Source organism: Ornithodoros turicata, chromosome 1 (assembly GCF_037126465.1).
Source record: "Ornithodoros turicata isolate Travis chromosome 1, ASM3712646v1, whole genome shotgun sequence".
NCBI lineage: Eukaryota > Metazoa > Arthropoda > Arachnida > Ixodida > Argasidae > Ornithodoros > Ornithodoros turicata.
In genome coordinates this window covers 45342580-45361169 of record NC_088201.1, presented here as the reverse complement: position 1 = coordinate 45361169, position 18590 = coordinate 45342580, and the positions used below count along the sequence as shown (strand labels likewise).

The following is an 18590-nucleotide window of genomic DNA, read 5'->3' as shown; positions in this document are numbered from 1 at the left end:
CAGTAACTGCCATCATGTGATTAAGACTAGCTGCATTGTCAAGCATGAACTAAAGAGTTCCACGCAACGGCCAGGGTGATAATGTAACGTCATTTTGCACAACATGTGCGGGGCACGCATCTCTAGTGGACAAGTTTCGATTTGACGCACGCATCGAAAGAAGACGCAGTATCTCGGACCAACAAACGCTAAGTGCACACGATGATAAGTGGTTGACAAAACTGGTTCATATGTTCCTGCCATGACTACTGTGTATGTAAAACGTGATATAGATTGCTCACAATGGAAAAAAGGCACATTCATTGAAAGAAAGCAGAACCCAAAACAGATTGGGGACACTCCACATGAAATTACATTTCTACTCCCCCAATATAAGTGCTTGAGAGAGTTAATTTTTTTCCCCAATGAACTTGGTCTTCCCCAAACCATGTGGTGGCCTCTCCCAGACTCTCCGATCTCTGTGCTGATGGACCTTAGAAACTTCATGTTGACACTGGATCCATCCATTGATATCTGGAGTATCCTTTTCTCTTTCACGCTTTCAGTGGCCTTCTTGAAAGCGAAAGCTCAGTCATCTGCACGTGTATGGTCAAGCAAACGTGATGTATTGTGTCCTCACTGTGGAGTCCTCATCTGTGTCCCAGTACCTGATAAGCACGTCCATCTGTTCTTTCTCCGCCACTTTGTTCAATGACTCATCAAATAAAACTACCAAGAATGCTGCACGAAGGACGCTTGATAGCGACTGCATTTGGAGGTATGGGATGATTCCATAGCAAATTGTGTAGCCGACTTTGTCCTTTCCCAATTTCATCTTTGCAGCAGTCTCACACGACGGCAATAGCAGAGCCAAGGTTGTGGCAATGCAAAAAGAGGTGTGCGTCGTTATGGCATTCATGCACCAAAGAATCTAAGCTTTTCTGACTTCTTTTTCAGCAAGAAGCCACCTAGGGTGCTTCTTACGACCGGTGCGGTGGTTGAGACGTAGAACGAAGGCTGATCGACGCACTTGTTGAGGTTGCGTAGGTTGCTGTCTTGAAGAACGGCACGATGCTTGCCTGGGAAGCAGCCCCAACTCCTTTCACTGCAGACAGATGCCTTTTGCTTACAGAATGACTAGACACCACTGTTTTCCCCATGTTGCTCATGGAGAATTTCTTCCAGCATTTCGTGCAGACGGTACTGTGCAGGCCGTTTGACACAGGTTGAATCCAGCAGCGAACTCTGATATGTCTAGTATCGTCCAGTTCGGACTGAAAGTACACTTCCTTGTTTGAGCCACTGTTACCCCCATAGCACTACTCAAAACAAAACACCAAGCACACACAGAATTAGCACCTGACTGACATGACTTACAACAACGCGGCCCCCGAAGTGGCATGTGCAAAACCACATGCCACCCACGAGAAGACCCCCCTTTCCTGCAAAAGAGACCGAGAGGCACCTTGCCTTCGTCCAGCCCTTCTTTCATGCTTCGCAAGTGCTCTCCCCAACGACGCAGTGGCGTGGCTGATGTACCGCACGAATCCGCACAAGCGGCTCTCTTCACTATGTCACTCATAGTGCACTTCGTGTCAAGACATGTTCCCTGACTTTCGCAACTTTTTTCAACTTCCCTGATAGTTCCCTGACTTTTCCAGTTGCATCGAAATTCCCTGATAATTTCTGGTTTTACAGGTTTTGCCAGTTGGTAGACACCCTGCTTATCAAGGTACGTGTATGTGTGGAAGTGCTTAACATTACCCTGTGCATTATGCCAGCCATTTGTACTGATTAGCAAGTTCTTACTTTCTGCTACTCATGCATAGACTAACCAATTCTGTACTTTGCCACCCTTTGCCAAGTTGCCAAGTTTGACAAGTCAGTTTGATTATGATGATGGCAATCATCTCATGACATGTTTAACATTGTAACATGTTGCATTCAATATCGTATACAGACACTAGAATGTTGCACTGCTTTTATAAAGAGAATCATTTACCTTTGTTGCTAATTCAATGTTTGGATTGGCACTCAGTATGAGCCGAACGATGTCCACATAGCCTTTTTCTACAGCCCAGTACAGAGCAGTTTTACGATCCTGCAACAAAAACACATGGCCAATATGTCTGATGGTGATGTTCATTTACAGTTCCCTACAACAAAATAAGTCATTGTAGATCTGCTGTGGATGATCACTGACTTTCAGAACACTGAACATGTTCTGATACAGGACATGTATCTACTGTTTGCAACACAGTTAACTTAGACACAACCTCGTCCTGCACAGCAGGGGGGAGGGCCACCCTAGCGGCCCTTAGGAAAAATGAGGGGAAATGCTGTTTGGACTGTCCCACTCGTTTTACAGAGGTGTGCATTGTTAGCCAGATGCTCTAAATGCTGGGCAATGGTGCTGCCGTCAGCTGTGGTTGTCAATGCAGCATTTGTTGTGATTATGCAAGCTGCATGATAGCTGTTATCGCCGGGAAGTGATGTCGCTTCCCTGTTGGCACCCGTCTGAAGACAATCTTGTGTGCCTGAATTCATCATCAGTAGTGTTGTATAAAAGAATTAAAAATTATTAAATTAAATTAAATTGATTAGATCAAACTGATTAAATAAATTGGATAATTAAATTAATTGCCCCTAGATGGGTGCCAACTGGGCAACAACATCTCTTCCCATCGATATCAGCTAGCACATAGTTTGCATAATCACCACAAATGCCGTGTCAATAACCACAGCTGATGGCAACACCATTCTCCGCATTCAAGGCATCTGGCTAACGGCAGACCCCCAGTAACACGAGTGGGATAGTCCAAACGTTCTTTCTTTTTATTTCTTCTATGCGCCACTAGGGCGGTTCTTCACCTGCTCCGCAGGGCGAAGCAATTCTGCTGCAAGAAGTACCTGGCTGCACAACAGAAAAATTGCAAACTGGCAAGAAATCATGCGCAGATTTATTCAAACAACAACTCTGAAATTGACTTCAATATTAATTAATGTAATCTCACTAGTCAAAACCAAAGCTACAGAGAAAAGTCATGTCTTTCTTTAATGAACAGAAGGTACGTGCCACCCTGAACAGTGTGGATATTTTTGGATGTCATAGAATTATGCACGACTGAGGTTTAGAGACTCTACCTTTCATTCTCTCCATGTGACACATACAGAACCCAGGATATAAGAGTTACCAAAACTTCTGTACAGTTTCGTTTTCTTTCTCCTTGATTTTAGCTATTGGGGGTAATGCTTTGCAAGGAATCTGCAATACCGTTTTCCACAGGCATAATATGGAGATACCACACCATTTCATTCATCAAATTCTTATGTGGAATGTACAAAAACCAAATATGGTTTGAAAAACCCTGACCTCACTTGCATTTAAACACAAATGCCTTTGACAACTGCATTTTACATTTCAACAGAGTATGTTGGTAATGATCCGACTACCATCAAGCTAAAACAGCGACTATCCTTGACTTTGCTGACCAAGAGCGAGGGAGGCTCCGCCCCCAAATGGCGGGCCAATAGGAGGACTCGGGAGGCGGAGCGCTGCGGCCTCTGCTCTTGCCTAATAGATGGCGCATCGGTAGCGCTCGGATCGGGGTATGTGAGCCGCTGTCGTCTGCTTCTTCCGGTAGAGCTACGACCTTGAAGCCTCTGCTCTAGCGTAAGAGATGGCGCTACATTGGCGCTCGATAAGGGCACGTGTGGTCGTCCCAACTTTGAGCCTACACCTTGAGACTGGCCGGTAACCTAAATTCCGATGACGCGGCGATTGCAAACCATAGTGCGTAGTTTTGACGATTATGCTTCATGGATGTATTATTTTGGCCAGTTCGACGTTTATGAAAACGGAAAGAAATGTTCCTGCTTTCTCGCACTGAAATAAATCATTTAAAATAATTGTACTGTGTGTTCTTTTTTTCTTTTTTTGTAATAGTTACGCAAGTGTACTGCGTAGTTTTGACGATTATGCTTCATGGATGTGTCATTACATTACCAAATTTTTGGCCAGTTCGACGCTTCGCTCCGCTCTTATGCGTGAATATTGTCTCAACTCGTGAAAAAGGAAAGAAATGTTGCTCTACACCTCGCACTGAAATAAATCATTTAAAATAATTGTACTGTGTGTTTCTTTTTTCTTTCTGTTTTTCTTCTGTTTTTTAAGTAGTTACGCAAGTATACTGCGTAGTTTTGACGATTATGCTTCATGGATGTGTCATTACATTACCAAATTTTTGGCCAGTTCGACGCTTCGCTCCGCTCTTATGCGTGAATATTGTCTCAACTCGTGAAAAAGGAAAGAAATGTTGCTCTACACCTCGCACTTAAATAAATCATTTAAAATAATTGTACTGTGTGTTTCTTTTTTCTTTCTTTTTGTAAGTAGTTACAAAGTATGTAAAAAGGAAAGAAATGTTGCTGCTTTTGTTCTACACCTCGCACTGAAATAAATCATTTAAAATAATTGTACGGTTTGTGTGTCTTTTTCTTTCTTTTTGTAAGTAGTTACGAAGTATGTAAAAAGGAAAGAAATGTTGCTGCTTGTCCTACTCCTCAAACTGAACTAAATCCTTTGAAATAATTATACTCCGTGTTTCTTGTTTCTTCTCCTTTTTGTAAGTAGTTACGGAAGAAAATAATTGTGCTGTGTGTGTGTGTGTTTCCTTTTTGTAAGGGTTCCGGGACATTTGATCGAACGTCGTTTGGTCGAAAGCCGTTTGATCGAACGCGGGACATTTGGTCGAAAGGCATTTGATCAAACACCGTTTGATCGATTCTTTTATTCGTTCGCTTGGAGCGTTGATGTTTCACTCTGCGTAATCCGCTCGCCCATAAACACATTCGTCATCCTAATCCACTTTTTCGCATCCAGAAAGCGATCTGATGGTGTGCTTTTTTTTTGCTATTTATTTGCATTAAGTGCTGAAACTGCGTTTGCACGAGCTTTGAAAGTAAAGTTAGACGTTTAACTCCACTCTCCTCCTCGTGGCTGATACTGCCTGAGCGCATTGCTAAAAGTACGCCCAAACATTTCATTTTCCAAAATGCTCCGCAACCCGGGACAATTTATTCCTACGCCCACGCTAACGTTAGACATGTTGTTTTCTGCATTTTTCTAACCTATCTGCCGGAAATATGCAGAAGGTATCGGGGCCTTGGAGAATTGCTTCTTAATCTTGTCACGTTGTCTGTGTGTTCTCAGAACACACAGACAATCATACAGACTTTCCCAAATTGGAGTTCTAATTTCTCTTCTCGCTTCCAAGACTTAAGCAACGGGGGTGGCGATGCCCTCATTCGCAGATTGTGCTGTTTTCTAGACGGGCGGAAATCCCTGAACACACGGGATGAGCGACCTGTAGCCTCTAACCATGACACCCTTCACCGCTGGAGGCTACAATGTGGAACTCGAGAGAAGCCCACAAATATGGGAGGATGAGATATGTGTACTTAAGCGTATTTTAAATATAAATACGCCTAAAACGGTATTTAAAGTAACAACATTAAGACATGGATGTGCCCAAGCTGCTAGTCAATAAACGGACGTTTAACTACCTACTCTTTGTGGTTTCTTTCTTTTCGCTTCAATCATTATCTCCGAAGGGCAAGAGCAGCATTTTCATTACAACCGGGCGATGAACATTACGGTGCACGGACATTTCGGTGCATGTCGGTGCGCAACGTGTCGGTGCGCGGACAACACGGAAGAAAAAGAAAAAAAAGGCGTTGGTAACTTGGCGTACTTCCGTAACTACTTACAAAAAAGAAAGAAGAAAAAGAAACAGACACAGTACAATTATTTCAAATTATTTATTTCTGTACGAGGAATAGAACAAGCAGCAACATTTCTTTACTTTTTACATACTTCCGTAACAACTTACGCAGGTTTAGCAGTTAATGCAAATAAATAGCAAAAAAGAAAGAGAGGCACACACAGTACAATTATTTTAAATGATTTATTTCAGTGCGAGGAGTAGAACAAAAGCAGCAACATTTCTTTCCTTTTTCATGAGCTGAGACAATGTTCACGCATAAGAGCGGAGCGAAACGTCGAACTGGCCAAAAATTTGGTAATGTAATTACACATCCGTGAAGCATAATCGTCAAAACTACGCAGTACACTTGCGTAACTATTACACACGCACAAAAAAAAGAAAAAGAAACACACAGTACAATTATTTTAAATGAAGAGCGGAGCGAAGCGTCGAACTGGCCAAAAATTTGGTAATGTAATGACACATCCATGAGGCATAATCGTCAAAACTACGCAGTACACTTGCGTAACTATTACACACACACAAAAAGAAAAAAATACACACAGTACAATTATTTTAAATGATTTATTTCAGTGCGAGGAGTAGAACAAAAGCAGCAACATTTATTTCCTTTTTCACGAGTTGAGACAATATTCACGCATTGCGCGTCATCGGAATTTAGGTTATTGGCCAGTCTCAAGGTCGAGGCTCAAAGTTGTGACGATCACACGTGCCCTTACCGAGCGCCAATGTAGCGCCATCTGTTACGCGAGAGCAGAGGCTTCAAGGGCGTAGCTCTACTGGAAGAAGCAGACGACAGCGGCTCACATACACCGATCCAAGCGCTACCGATGCGCCATCTATTAGGCAAGAGCAGAGGCCGCAGCGCTCCGCCTCCCGAGTCCTCCTATTGGCGCGCCATTTGGGGGCGGAGCCTCCCTCGCTCTTGGTCAGCAAAGTCAAGGATAGTCGCTGTTTTTGGATGTCATAGAATTATGCACGACTGAGGTTTAGAGACTCTACCTTTCATTCTCTCCATGTGACACATACAGAACCCAGGATATAAGAGTTACCAAAACTTCTGTACAGTTTCGTTTTCTTTCTCCTTGATTTTAGCTATTGGGGGTAATGCTTTGCAAGGAATCTGCAATACCGTTTTCCACAGGCATAATATGGAGATACCACACCATTTCATTCATCAAATTCTTATGTGGAATGTACAAAAACCAAATATGGTTTGAAAAACCCTGACCTCACTTGCATTTAAACACAAATGCCTTTGACAACTGCATTTTACATTTCAACAGAGTATGTTGGTAATGATCCGACTACCATCAAGCTAAAAGCTTTACTGTGATTGTTAATATGACAGTCCTGTTTCTAGTCTTGCCCTAAGCCACACATCCTAGAGCTTGTGGGTGAAAATAAGTGCTGGGTGAGCACAAGTGCATACAGGGATAGCGGTGCCACTGACAACCTTGTGAATTTAGAGGTATATACCAACAGTTCAAAGGGGAAAGAGTTGCCACCTTTGCTGTCAGGGTAATTTAGTAGGGAGAAAACCCAAAGATCAGTGATACATGAGTGGTGCACCTGAAATGGTATCCAAATGAAATGCATATGTCTATCAGTATGTGCATTTATGTCAGTGTCTAATGAAATAGTACCCAAATGAAGCACACATACTTAATGTAAAATCGCATACCTCATGTACCTCAACCACTGAGACTAGGGACAACAAAAACAGGTGCGTGCGGACAAAGTCTCAAAAGAGATTATATCTGTGTGCGCCTGTTTTCTTTGCTTTATAGAAATTCTTTCATTACACATATCTGTCAGTCAACACCACAATGCTTTTCTTAACACATACCGTATTTACTTGCATATTTTGCACCATCGCATAATTTGCACACCCCAAGTTTGGCATTAAAAATGACAAGAAAACAAAAAATCATGTAATTTGCGGACCCGTGTTTTCGCGCACGGATATCTGGCACGCATGTCTCAGCGACCGTGGCGATTGCTTTTCGCAACGTCGTCAGTGCTACCAAAGCTATTGCGGTGCTTTTGTTTGATTTGCGCACACTTTCGGGTGATGGTCCACTGATGCGATGGACGATACTGTCACTTGAACTACAAAACGTGGAAAGAAATGCTGGACAAGCACGCCATGACAAGCAAGCACAACATGACAAAGTTGGCGAACATAGCGTGCTCTCGGTTGTCAGTGTGACTAGCGGCGTCTTCCAGCAGCATCTTGACGTATAGGGTTTATTCACATGACGTCATCCATAGGAGACCGCCACTCTCGCTAGCAGGAGATGTGCTGTCATCGGCCGCCATATTGTAGGTCCCATCCATGCTGTCACTCATATCACACTCACCGTATATTCGGTGCTTCGAAGTTATTGTGCTGCGTGATTTGTAGCATATCCAAGTAATTTCCATGTTGTCGACGTTAATAGACATCCAAAAAGCATATGGCAGCGAATAAATGCGGGAACATAACTTTGAGGGACCTACAGTATGGCAGCGAGGTAACATCAGTGAATAAACCCTATTTCACCGGTACACATAAGAGCGGTAGTGGGCCGGCATTTTGCCCCCCAACCGTCGGCGGTTGCACGGTATTTGGGTACCTCTTTCGCGCTTGCACAATGCAGTGATAACATCAATATCGGCTCTACCGAGAGCCTATATGACCGGCATACTAAAATTTTGCGCCGTTTGAATATCGTAACGAACGTTCCCGCGCAACTTGCGCACCCCCAACTTTTCCGACTTTTTTGGGAAGAAAAAGTGCGCAAATTATGCGAGTAAATACGGTACTCGTATTACAGAACACAGAATTACATATGTACTACACAACTACAATGAAGCTTCTGTAAAAGTTATTACCGTTCCTTGAATGTCGACGTCTGCGTACTTCTTTAGCAACACATCTACAATAGAAAAGTTTCCTGCTTTGGCCGCATGAATCAAATTGGTATCACCACTCCGGTCTTGCATGTTGACATAGGCTCCAGCATTGAGCAATGATACAGCAATGTCAGTATAGCCTTCCTTGCACGCTATAGCCAAAGCAGTATAGCCATCCTAAAAGCAAATACCCCTATTAGAAGGCTGATCACATCGAATCAATATTATTGTGATCACCATTTCAAGACAGAGAACAAAATTGCTGTAATGAAGGAACTAGCAGTGCATCTTCTTCATCACATAACTAATGTTAATGGAACTAATAGTTGTGCACAAAGTGTTGGATGACAACAGAAACTCATAATACAGTGGACCCTCGTTTATCCAGCACTGGCTGTTTCCAGCAAAAATGTCCGGACAATGGGGGAAACGAATAAATAAAACTCGAGAAGACAAGCCATCAGTTGTCAGCAAAGCATGTGTTTACTTCAGTGGACAGAGGCAACTGTCTATCGTCATTTGGGTCAAATTCAGCTACTGTAAACTCTTACTCATCATGTTAACCTCGGAAACTTTTTTCGTTTGCACAAGAAATGCCAGAGCCGTTTCCTGTGGACTATGTCCATTTTCAAGAGTCGTAGCACTGGGCTCCTCACTATCGTCAGATTCAGTGGAAGCGACAATGTTATTAACACTGTCATCCCTAATAGTATTGGCAAAGGTGCAGAGAGCACGGCTCCGGAGGTGAACAGTTTACATCGCATACTGTATGTGTACCTTCAATGTGCCGTGCGTGAGTACAATGGGAAAGGGAAAAACTCCTCAAGGTTGTCGCCTCCGCTTGAAGAAATGTAGGCCACACATGGTCTCTGACTTAACAACTAGCGAAAGTGGTTGTTGGGTATTTTCCTCGGTGGTTCCTGGAAATTTGTCTGGATCCCAAAATCAAACCCAGACACATGAAGAGAAATTGCACAGGCTGAAATCTGTCCCCATCGTTCCTAGTTTGGAAAGCGCGGGATCCGGACAAGTGAAGCCCGGATAAAATGGGGGTCGACCGCACAACAGGAAATGACAATGCTTGGAAACCACACTAACCGCATCAACAGCATTCACATTAGGCTTGTATTCCAGCAGCATGCTCACTATATCAGCATAATCCCCTTTAGCGGCTACAATGAGTGGCGTCCAAGAATACTGAAATAAAATGTGCAATTGTCAGTTCCTTCCTAAGTGTGGCAACAAAGATTGCACAGGTGTTTGCATTATTGCTAGGGACCCACAGCAAGTAGGGATGAGCAATTTACCCTAAATTACACGAGAAACATACAGGGCACAAGTGGGAAAGGTATCTAAAGCCTTGAAGTACAATGCAAATCATAATATGCAACCTGCTTCAAGTAAGCTATAATGACAAAATATTCATTAAGCTTTGAACATGCAGAAGAGAAACAGGTGAAGAAAAATGAAAGACAAACGACATGATAGCTCTGTTGTGTCATTTTCCCTTACTTCGTGTTCAATCCACTTCCCTAGCTCCCTAGCAATGTTGCACTGACAGTATCAAGAAGCAAGATTCAGAATGATTAGAGATTAGAGATTAGAAAAACGTACAGGTTTTTGGGTGTCAGAAGACCTGCCAAATATCCTTCCAGTGACTTCACACACAATGCCTATCCCTTAAATACTTGCACTGCAGAAGGTAGATTGCAAAATGCATACCCTGGCTTCAACCCTAATTAATGATTTAGGGAACAGGCAAAAATGGACCATCATGTACTTTTCGGTTCAGTACTTGCAGGACAAGTAGTAAAAAAATGTGTTTTGTGAATCGTGGTATGCCCATTCCAAAGTGTATTTTGCGAATACAAGTTGTGAAAGACACAAGTTGTGAAAGACACAAGTTGTGAAAATGCACTGAAAAACATTCATATCAGTCTGATACTGCCCACTATGGCACAGAAGTATTCAAAATTGAATAGCTATACAGTTACGCTACTTTTAAAGAAATCCTGCTGAGTAGTATTAATAACTACAATGACTCTACAATACTGAGAAGCAGACATTCAATTATATCATTTACCATTCGACTAACCATTTAACTAGTATACAGGGTGTCCACGCTAAGTGTGAACAGGTTTTTAAAAAGATATATATAACACTTTTTCCAAGATGAAATCAATTGCAATTCAATTCAATGAAATCAATTTTGTTCATTGCACTTCTTAGAAGACGCGTATTTCCTTCATCCCCAACGGGAGAGGGGGAAGGAGCACAGTGCCGCCTCATGCGTCGAAGATGAGCTTTAACTTGCGGAAACAAAACAAAAACAAATGTATCGGGTGACTCTATCGGAACTGGCCTTATCTTGGGTTGCATTTTCTGTTTCCTTTTAATATTTTTCCAGGACGCGAGAGGCGATAGTGTGCTCTTTCTCCCTCTCACATTGGGGATGAAGGAAATACGCGTCTTCTAAGAAGCGCAATGAACAAAATAAAGAAAAAAATGTCGTTCCTTCACGAATTTTTTGCGGGCGATCTATCGAATGGATTTTTGTTCTGAAAACGGCTACAATATCAGGTGACCGAAAGGAACAGGTGTTCTCATTGGGACAACTTTGTAGCTTTTATAATTAATAAAGTTAATTAATGAAAGTTAATTAATGAAAGTTAATTAAGACATTGCCTTTGGACTTTGCTAATGCTCTGCTAGGGAGTGCCCTTGAGCATATGCTATATTGCAATGATTTCATCTTGGAAAAAAGTGTTATACATATTTTTAAAAAATACGTTCACACTTAGCGTGGACACCCTGTATGTGTGCAAATGTGTTATGCCAAGTACAGTCGGAGGTGAGGTCAGGCATCTTTGCTCCTTTTGCATGGCTCCCAATATTGTTAATAAATGTGGTAAACAAAAATAAAAAAGAAACTGAACTTAAATTTTTTATCAAGAACTTGAAACCTGAACTTCATGTTACTCATCTACCAATAGCTTGAGATTTTGTTTGCAACCCAACAGACTAACAAACTGTATGTTACAGAAAAATGCACTCTGCAAAATTGCTAAGCAGATGGACTGAGATGCACACGTCCCTTCACCAGAAAGGTCTGGCAACAGAGCGTTGCTGCATTTGATTGACTAGGAATAGGTGGTATCTCTGGGGTAAACATCTCTTAGACATGTTCACCAGATGTCACCTGCCTCATTCTATGTAGGTACGAATGTGTGTGTGCTCTAGAAAAACATGGGGAAAAGTATGTGAAAAGGGCGAGTGCGCGTCCTGTTCGTCCGAAAGAAGCCCGCTGATAAGTCATCGGGAAGTCATGCCAGTGTAGCATAATGGATAGCACACTTGACTGGCAATCAAGTGGTGTGGGTTCAAGCCTCTCTAGCTTTTTTCATGACTGCTTTACTTCAAACACTTGCAACTATAATCTTGACAGCAATGTAGCTAGCACAGGAGCACAAGTAAATATATAAAACAGTGTGGTTGACCACATTGAAAATTTCTGTTAGCACATATGCGCATACAAAATAAACAACACACTTTTGCACAAGGTAGCTAATGAAATGATGGCTACAGCTACTGCAACTTTTTTAATATGGTTAAGACAAAGTACTGCTCCTCTTACCATGCCAGCTGTGTCAACATTGGCACCTGCATCCAACAGCATCTCACAAATGCCTTTGTACCCCTTGCGAGCAGCCCAAACTAAGGGAGATGTTCCATACTACAGGCAAATCAATAAATCAAGACAACAGCCAAAGACACTTTTCTCATCTTGTGTGCTTGCCTTGTCACTTGAGTTAACTTTGGCTCCGTAACTGAGTAGGTCTGCTGCTATATCCTCGTAACCGCGTCCTGCTGCCCAAATCAGGCAGGACATGTGATTAAGGTCATGCACGTTAGGAAAGGCTCCTTGCTCCAGGAGGAACTTCACTGTCTCTCCGTGGCCCTTGTAACTGGCCCACATCAGTGCTGTCCATCCTCCCTAAAAATCAGTTATGCTTCTAAAGAGTTGTGCATTATATATTGTACAAGAAGTAGAAACAGTTAGAATCACCCAGCATGTGTTTACATAATTTTTGGCAACACTTGTTACATCAATACCAATCCAACCACAGGTGGTTACACTTTCTGGCTCAGCCAGTGAGCTTCTGAGATTATGAGCTGGCAAACATGGTTGCGCGAGTGTTCAGGAACGATGCATTGAATTTTACTCAACACAGGAAGGCTAATGAAAGTTTCATGATGAAAAAGCTGAGACTAGGGATGACAAGAAAAAGCTAGGGACTATGCAAACACTAGGGACTTTCCATCCCTAGCCTCTGATTTTTGTTATGAATCTTTGTCACCAGCTCACTTGCTTTTTAAGCATTCTGTTAATGACAGTCGCCATTTGGTGAAGATGCCAGAAGACAAGATCACTGTTTCGATGTTTGGGATGGAGAGGCAACAAAAAGCACCAGAGGTGATGAAGTACTATGAAGGACCAGATGATGAAAGACTATAGATGAAAGGTTGGTAGTGCAAGCAATGGAGAAGGGTGTGTTTTAGATCTCCCAGATTATTGCATCTTGGAGAGTCAACTTGATGCAACCAGTAATGCCACTGAGCTGTAAAAGCCACATAAGCCAGCCTTTCAGATCCACAGTTCCAGTGTCTCTAAATCCGCTGCACTCTCACCCTCTCACTATGTCAAAATTGCTTGGTCCATGGCCAAATCTAGCCCACCAATGCTCTGCCATTAAAAACACTCCCAAACTTTTTGGACATGACTCAGGACTTTGGTCCTCACTGTGAGGCGACTCATTATCATACTTCACAACATTACTGCCAGCAATGGGATAGAGTATCCCCACCGGCGATGAAGCTCCCCACACATCATCATTAAAATAAAGTTGTTGTTTTACCTGCACTCATAAAGTGAACAAAACAACTATTATGCATCAAAGAGATGGACCTCACCAAAAAAAAACAACAATATTTCCTGTCAGTAACTGCGTGACTATGAGTGAGTATAAGGAAGGGGCAACTAGTTCGGACATTCTGTCTTTTATGTCGACTCATTCTTTCACAACTCCGGACACCAAGGCAATCAGCATTTGATATTTGAAGTGATTATTCTATTTTTCAACAAATCACACTAAAAATGTGAGGTTTCCTCTGCTAAACATGTGTATCAAAGCCTTATACGAACACAACACAGTGTTTGGAAGTTATTGCATGCAGAGAGTCTTGAACTGGAAGAGCACCCTTGTTAGTCTCTACCAAAACCTTAAAACAATAGCATGTTTTATCACAGAAATCGAGATGAGCGCCTCTTCGTAGGAAGGGGTGTGGGAACAAGGACAAATCACATCACATGAGGACAAATACAGATTGAGTTAACTGTTATTCCACAAGAAGCGATCCAATCGTGTGGCTAAACCGTCACAGATTTTGTTAAATTTTGTTTTACTGGTTGGCATAGTACGGAGATAAATGCTCACAAAGTACTTTTGCTGAAAGCGGCAGCATTCTCACGTTAGGTGGCGCTAAACATTTGTGGTTGCCTTCAAAGCGAGGGGCTTTTGACGACTTCTCCACAGAGAACAGCTGAACGTATTTTAGGTCAGAAGTCATCAGGGTGACCATATAGGATGCCTCTTTCATTCTAAACAAGAAACTGACATCGTGATGTGTATTTTGCGCTGTACCGTAGGCTTAAATATCCACGTTTTGGGTGCATGTTCCATATTTTTTCCCCGGTTCAGTGGCTGCACATGGAGAGATGAAAATGGCCAGTCATGTAGCTCGTTGCATGATGAATATGTAAAAAAAAAATTGTTTAACAAGACTATAAAGGAAAACTGGAAAATATTTCGTGAAATATGCAGAATTTGATAAATTTGCTGTACCGCAGCGGGGGGAAAAATATATGGCCATTACCATACAAACATTCTCTCAACACTAAAATAAAGCTGAACCTGTCCACTTGAACATAATAAAAGCAGGAAAGGGTACTTTTTATTGTTTTTTAGTAATGATTTCTTAAAAGCAACATGGATACGGTAAGGGAGCTTTTGTGCTGTTCTGCGATATTCCCTCAGTAAAACGAATAAATACACGACATGGAACACAAGAACAAAATATATTTTACTGCAGTGGTGTCGTTAGAATTATGAAGAGCTAAAAAAATTGCTGAAATAATTACACTTCAAGTCATTTCAAAGACTGAAACAGCCTCCCTGATGTTGTGAACCTTGGTTATTTGGAAGCCAGCAGATTGTCGAAGGTCCAGTTGTTTTGCCGGTGTAGCATTGCAGGCAATCGATCTCATACACTGGTTGGGCAGAAGTTGAACTGTTGCTCAGAACTGCCATTTGCGCATGTTGGTGAATGACTGAACTCATGATTAAATATGCTAAAAACTAAAGAACAGGGACAAACCCTTGGACAACACAGCACAAAGCTCTACTTTCAACAGCTTATCGACGCAGAAACAGCTGTAGTTAAGTAGATAGGTAAATTATCTCCTTCCCGGCCAATGAAACTGAAGCTGTGCTCATGCACTGGTCCCCGTTTTGCCCAATTAGGAAAGCTTCCCAGATTTCTCTTTCTCTTTGCTGCCTGTATCTTGCCCTTATCTCGGTTTTGTTGAAAGCGCACTGGCACTTACAGTCCCGAACGTGTAAGGCCAAGTTGCCAGAACTGTTTTTTAACGAATACTTGTGCTCTATAACACGTGTGTTTACACACCGCTTTGTCTGACCTATATATTGAAGTCCACGTACGAGGAACATTGTGAAAAGGTTTTTGTGCAGACTAATGGCGTATGCATAAGGCCCTGGGAGTTTGCTTTTAAAGACACTTAAATAATGCCTACAGCCCAGAAACGAAAAGGGTGTCTTAAAGATGTAACTTCCACAGGACATGTATTGTAAGCTCCTTCCTATAATCTTCCTATAAAGTTCCTATAAACTCTGTAGATGCCGGAAGATCTTTCAGCAGGTATAAAATGATTGCAGGCGACACACGGCATTCTTTGTCAGAGGAGAACACAAGATATCATGTATGTAATGCTGAGCCACACCAGTGCGTCGAATCCTTAATTTTGTAAAATATTTTTTGTTCCCACAACAAATTGAAGTGTTTCCCATTTCAAGCTGCCGTTCACTCCTTGCTGCGGAAAATCACTGAATTTAGAAGTCAGTGCCGCAGAATTTTGAATTTGCCGCAGCAAAAAACCAGGGGCCTTACATATGCATTGGTTCAAGGATTGCTCCTATGTTGAGCGAGCCCATCCTGGCTATCGTCGACCAAGGTGTACAGAAGACTGTTAAAGGGCAACAATTGGGCGTCAAAAGAATATTTCATTACGTCGACGATTTTCTGGTTGTTTCAACAGCAGATGCAATAAATAGTTCACATCAGTTACTTTCTCTGTTTAAACAGGAAGCCCCGGAGCTCCGGTACACTGCAGCACAAATGAATGCTGAGAGGGTTCAGTTTCTTGACCTTGCGATAATTTGTAAAGGCCAGCACCTTTGCTTGGGGTATGAACAAAGGTGTAAAAAACTTCTCATGCTTTCAGGTCTAACGCTTCAAAGATTAAAAATGGTGATAGCTTCCATTGTTTTCAATTTGGCCTTCACTAGGTCTTGCTTCCACAAGATTAGCAATAGCTGTTATGCTCAGTTGAATAGGTTGGAGTACGCCGGATACAGCAACGACATGTTGACAAATATTTGCTGTAGGCTCCTCAAAAATTTGAACCACAAACAAAATAGGAAAAAGGAACTCAGTCATAGACATATTGTAGTCATTCTCGATGTACTGTTGGGGACACTGTTGTCTGAAATCGCCTGTCACTAGTTCCACAACCCATATTACCTTCGTTGCACTTGAAAGTGTTGTGCCAATATTGCATTTGAAGGTGGACCATATGCTGCACGTGTTTACAGTGAACCCCCGTTAATATGACCACCACCGTTCCCGCAGGTTTTGGTCATAAAGCGAAATGTCATACTAACGAGAAACGCACAATCCGCTGACCTCAGAGACCGCTTCGTTACGGCCATTCTCAGGTGCACAACAGCAGCAGCAGCACAGTGTGACCTGGTCTCGTGGTCACTGCTGTTTTAAGCACTACAGTGCTTTGGCAGTCCGAAAAGCGCTATGAGTAATTCTGAGGTCAACAACGTCAGGAGTCATCCCAAACCTTGGCACCCTACTTCAACACGTGTTACCCTCTGCCTGAGGTATATGTGTAGCCTCTCCCTGGGGCTACTCTGTGGGTCATGAGACGTGGTCATAATAACGAGAAGATAATACTTGTGTTTGACCCTACTTGTGACAAAAATCTCAGTCATAGTCGGATAAACAGATTGTCATACTAAGGAGATGGATTTACATGGCGGCGGAACGGTCCCCCCCCCCCAAAAAAAAAAACAGTCATAAAGTGAGTATGTCATATTATCGGGGGTTCACTGTATTACTCACGAGTCCATACTCACTCCGAACACAGAAACCATGCACCTTCGCAATGAATGCTTACCGCACTCATGAAAAACACACTACCTCGTCTGATGTATCATCTAGTTGCTTGCGTTCTCAATAGATGGTGTGTGAGTCGCCTCAAGGTTGGCTAGATTCTGGAGTCTGCTAGCTTGCTTAGCGTAGCAATCTTTGAAATTCGATTGCTGAAAAAATGCTCAATATATGTACAGCAGGACTATTACATATCTGACACATCCAAGTTCCAAGCTGTCAGGAAACCATACAGTTTCTACAGGTTTGCAATTCACTTTACAGTTCTTTCAAGTCTATGGAACGGTACAAGACACATCAAAATGACAATTTCTTTTTTGTCACGAATGAAAGAGGCATCATTTATGGTCCCATCTGATGATTTCTGATCTAAAATGCCTTTTTCTGTGAAGCCGTCAAAATGATCCTTACTTTGAAGGCAACCACCGATGTTTTCCACCACCTAACATGAGAACGCTGCCACTTCCGGTGAAAATACTTTGTAAGCATTTATTTCTCTACTATGTCAACCAGTAAAAGAAAATTCAACAAAATTTGTGATGGTCTTGCCACGTAGTTGGATTGTGTCTTGTGGAACAACCCTGTTGTTACCATTAACTCAATTTTTTTTTTTTCTACGTATTTAAAAGAAGCAGACCAGGAGGAGTGCAAAGTGTGTTAGACTGTGTGTTATGTAAGAAATAAAATAAATATTTTAGCTTACCATATCCCTGTGTTCAATGTCGGCCTTATGCATCACAAGCTCTGCAACTATATCTGTGTAGCCTTCCTTAGCTGCATTTAGCAAGGCAGTCCAGTTGTCCTATGGTGATTAATGTTTGTTGGAATATAACTCTTGATCACATTTTTCTTTTCTTTCTGAGTAGAAATGCACTGCTGAATTAAACTGTCATATTGGGGTGTGGGACAGGGATTCTAAGAACAGTATTACTACGTATGAACGATAACGAAGTAGAAAAAAGAAATGTCAAAATGGGAAACAAAAAAAAGACAAAAAACACTGTCAAGGAGCCCGCGATGAGGGAATCTTTCGTGAACTGTGAGAACTCGTGAGAACTTTCGTGGCAAGAGGCTGCACTTCTTCAGGTGAAGAAGTGCAGCCTCTTGCACGAAAGTTCTCGTTCAAATAAACCTTAGTTATTCCTAACCGTTTTCATGTTACGTTTAGAAAAAATAAACACAGACAGAAAACAGTAATGGACAAAAGTGTGCGCAATGCTAGTATCACTGGAGTATGGAGACCACAGAGCAAACAAAATAACAGAGTCCATGAGAATCGCCCTTGTTTGGTCCTGAACATAAATAAAGTAAAAAATGAAATAAAGTGCAAATATATATAAGCCAAACATATATTAAATTTTATATAGACAACAGGAATACAGTCATGTCTCA

The 18590-nt window shown here is 42.0% G+C and overlaps 1 protein-coding gene across 3 annotated transcripts in view; it reads right to left on the bottom strand.

Moving 5' to 3' along the window:
• Window positions 1–18590, bottom strand: part of LOC135378148 (kinase D-interacting substrate of 220 kDa B-like) — a 116791-nt gene that overhangs the window by 38713 nt on the left and 59488 nt on the right. For all 3 annotated transcript variants that reach the window (XM_064611057.1, XM_064611058.1, XM_064611059.1), the window contains exons 4-9: window positions 17902–18000; window positions 12460–12657; window positions 12298–12396; window positions 9762–9860; window positions 8643–8840; window positions 1982–2080 (exon numbers count right to left, since the gene is read on the bottom strand). In XM_064611057.1, the coding sequence (XP_064467127.1) occupies window positions 1982–2080; window positions 8643–8840; window positions 9762–9860; window positions 12298–12396; window positions 12460–12657; window positions 17902–18000 (792 nt within the window). The remainder of the gene's footprint in view (window positions 1–1981; window positions 2081–8642; window positions 8841–9761; window positions 9861–12297; window positions 12397–12459; window positions 12658–17901; window positions 18001–18590) is intronic.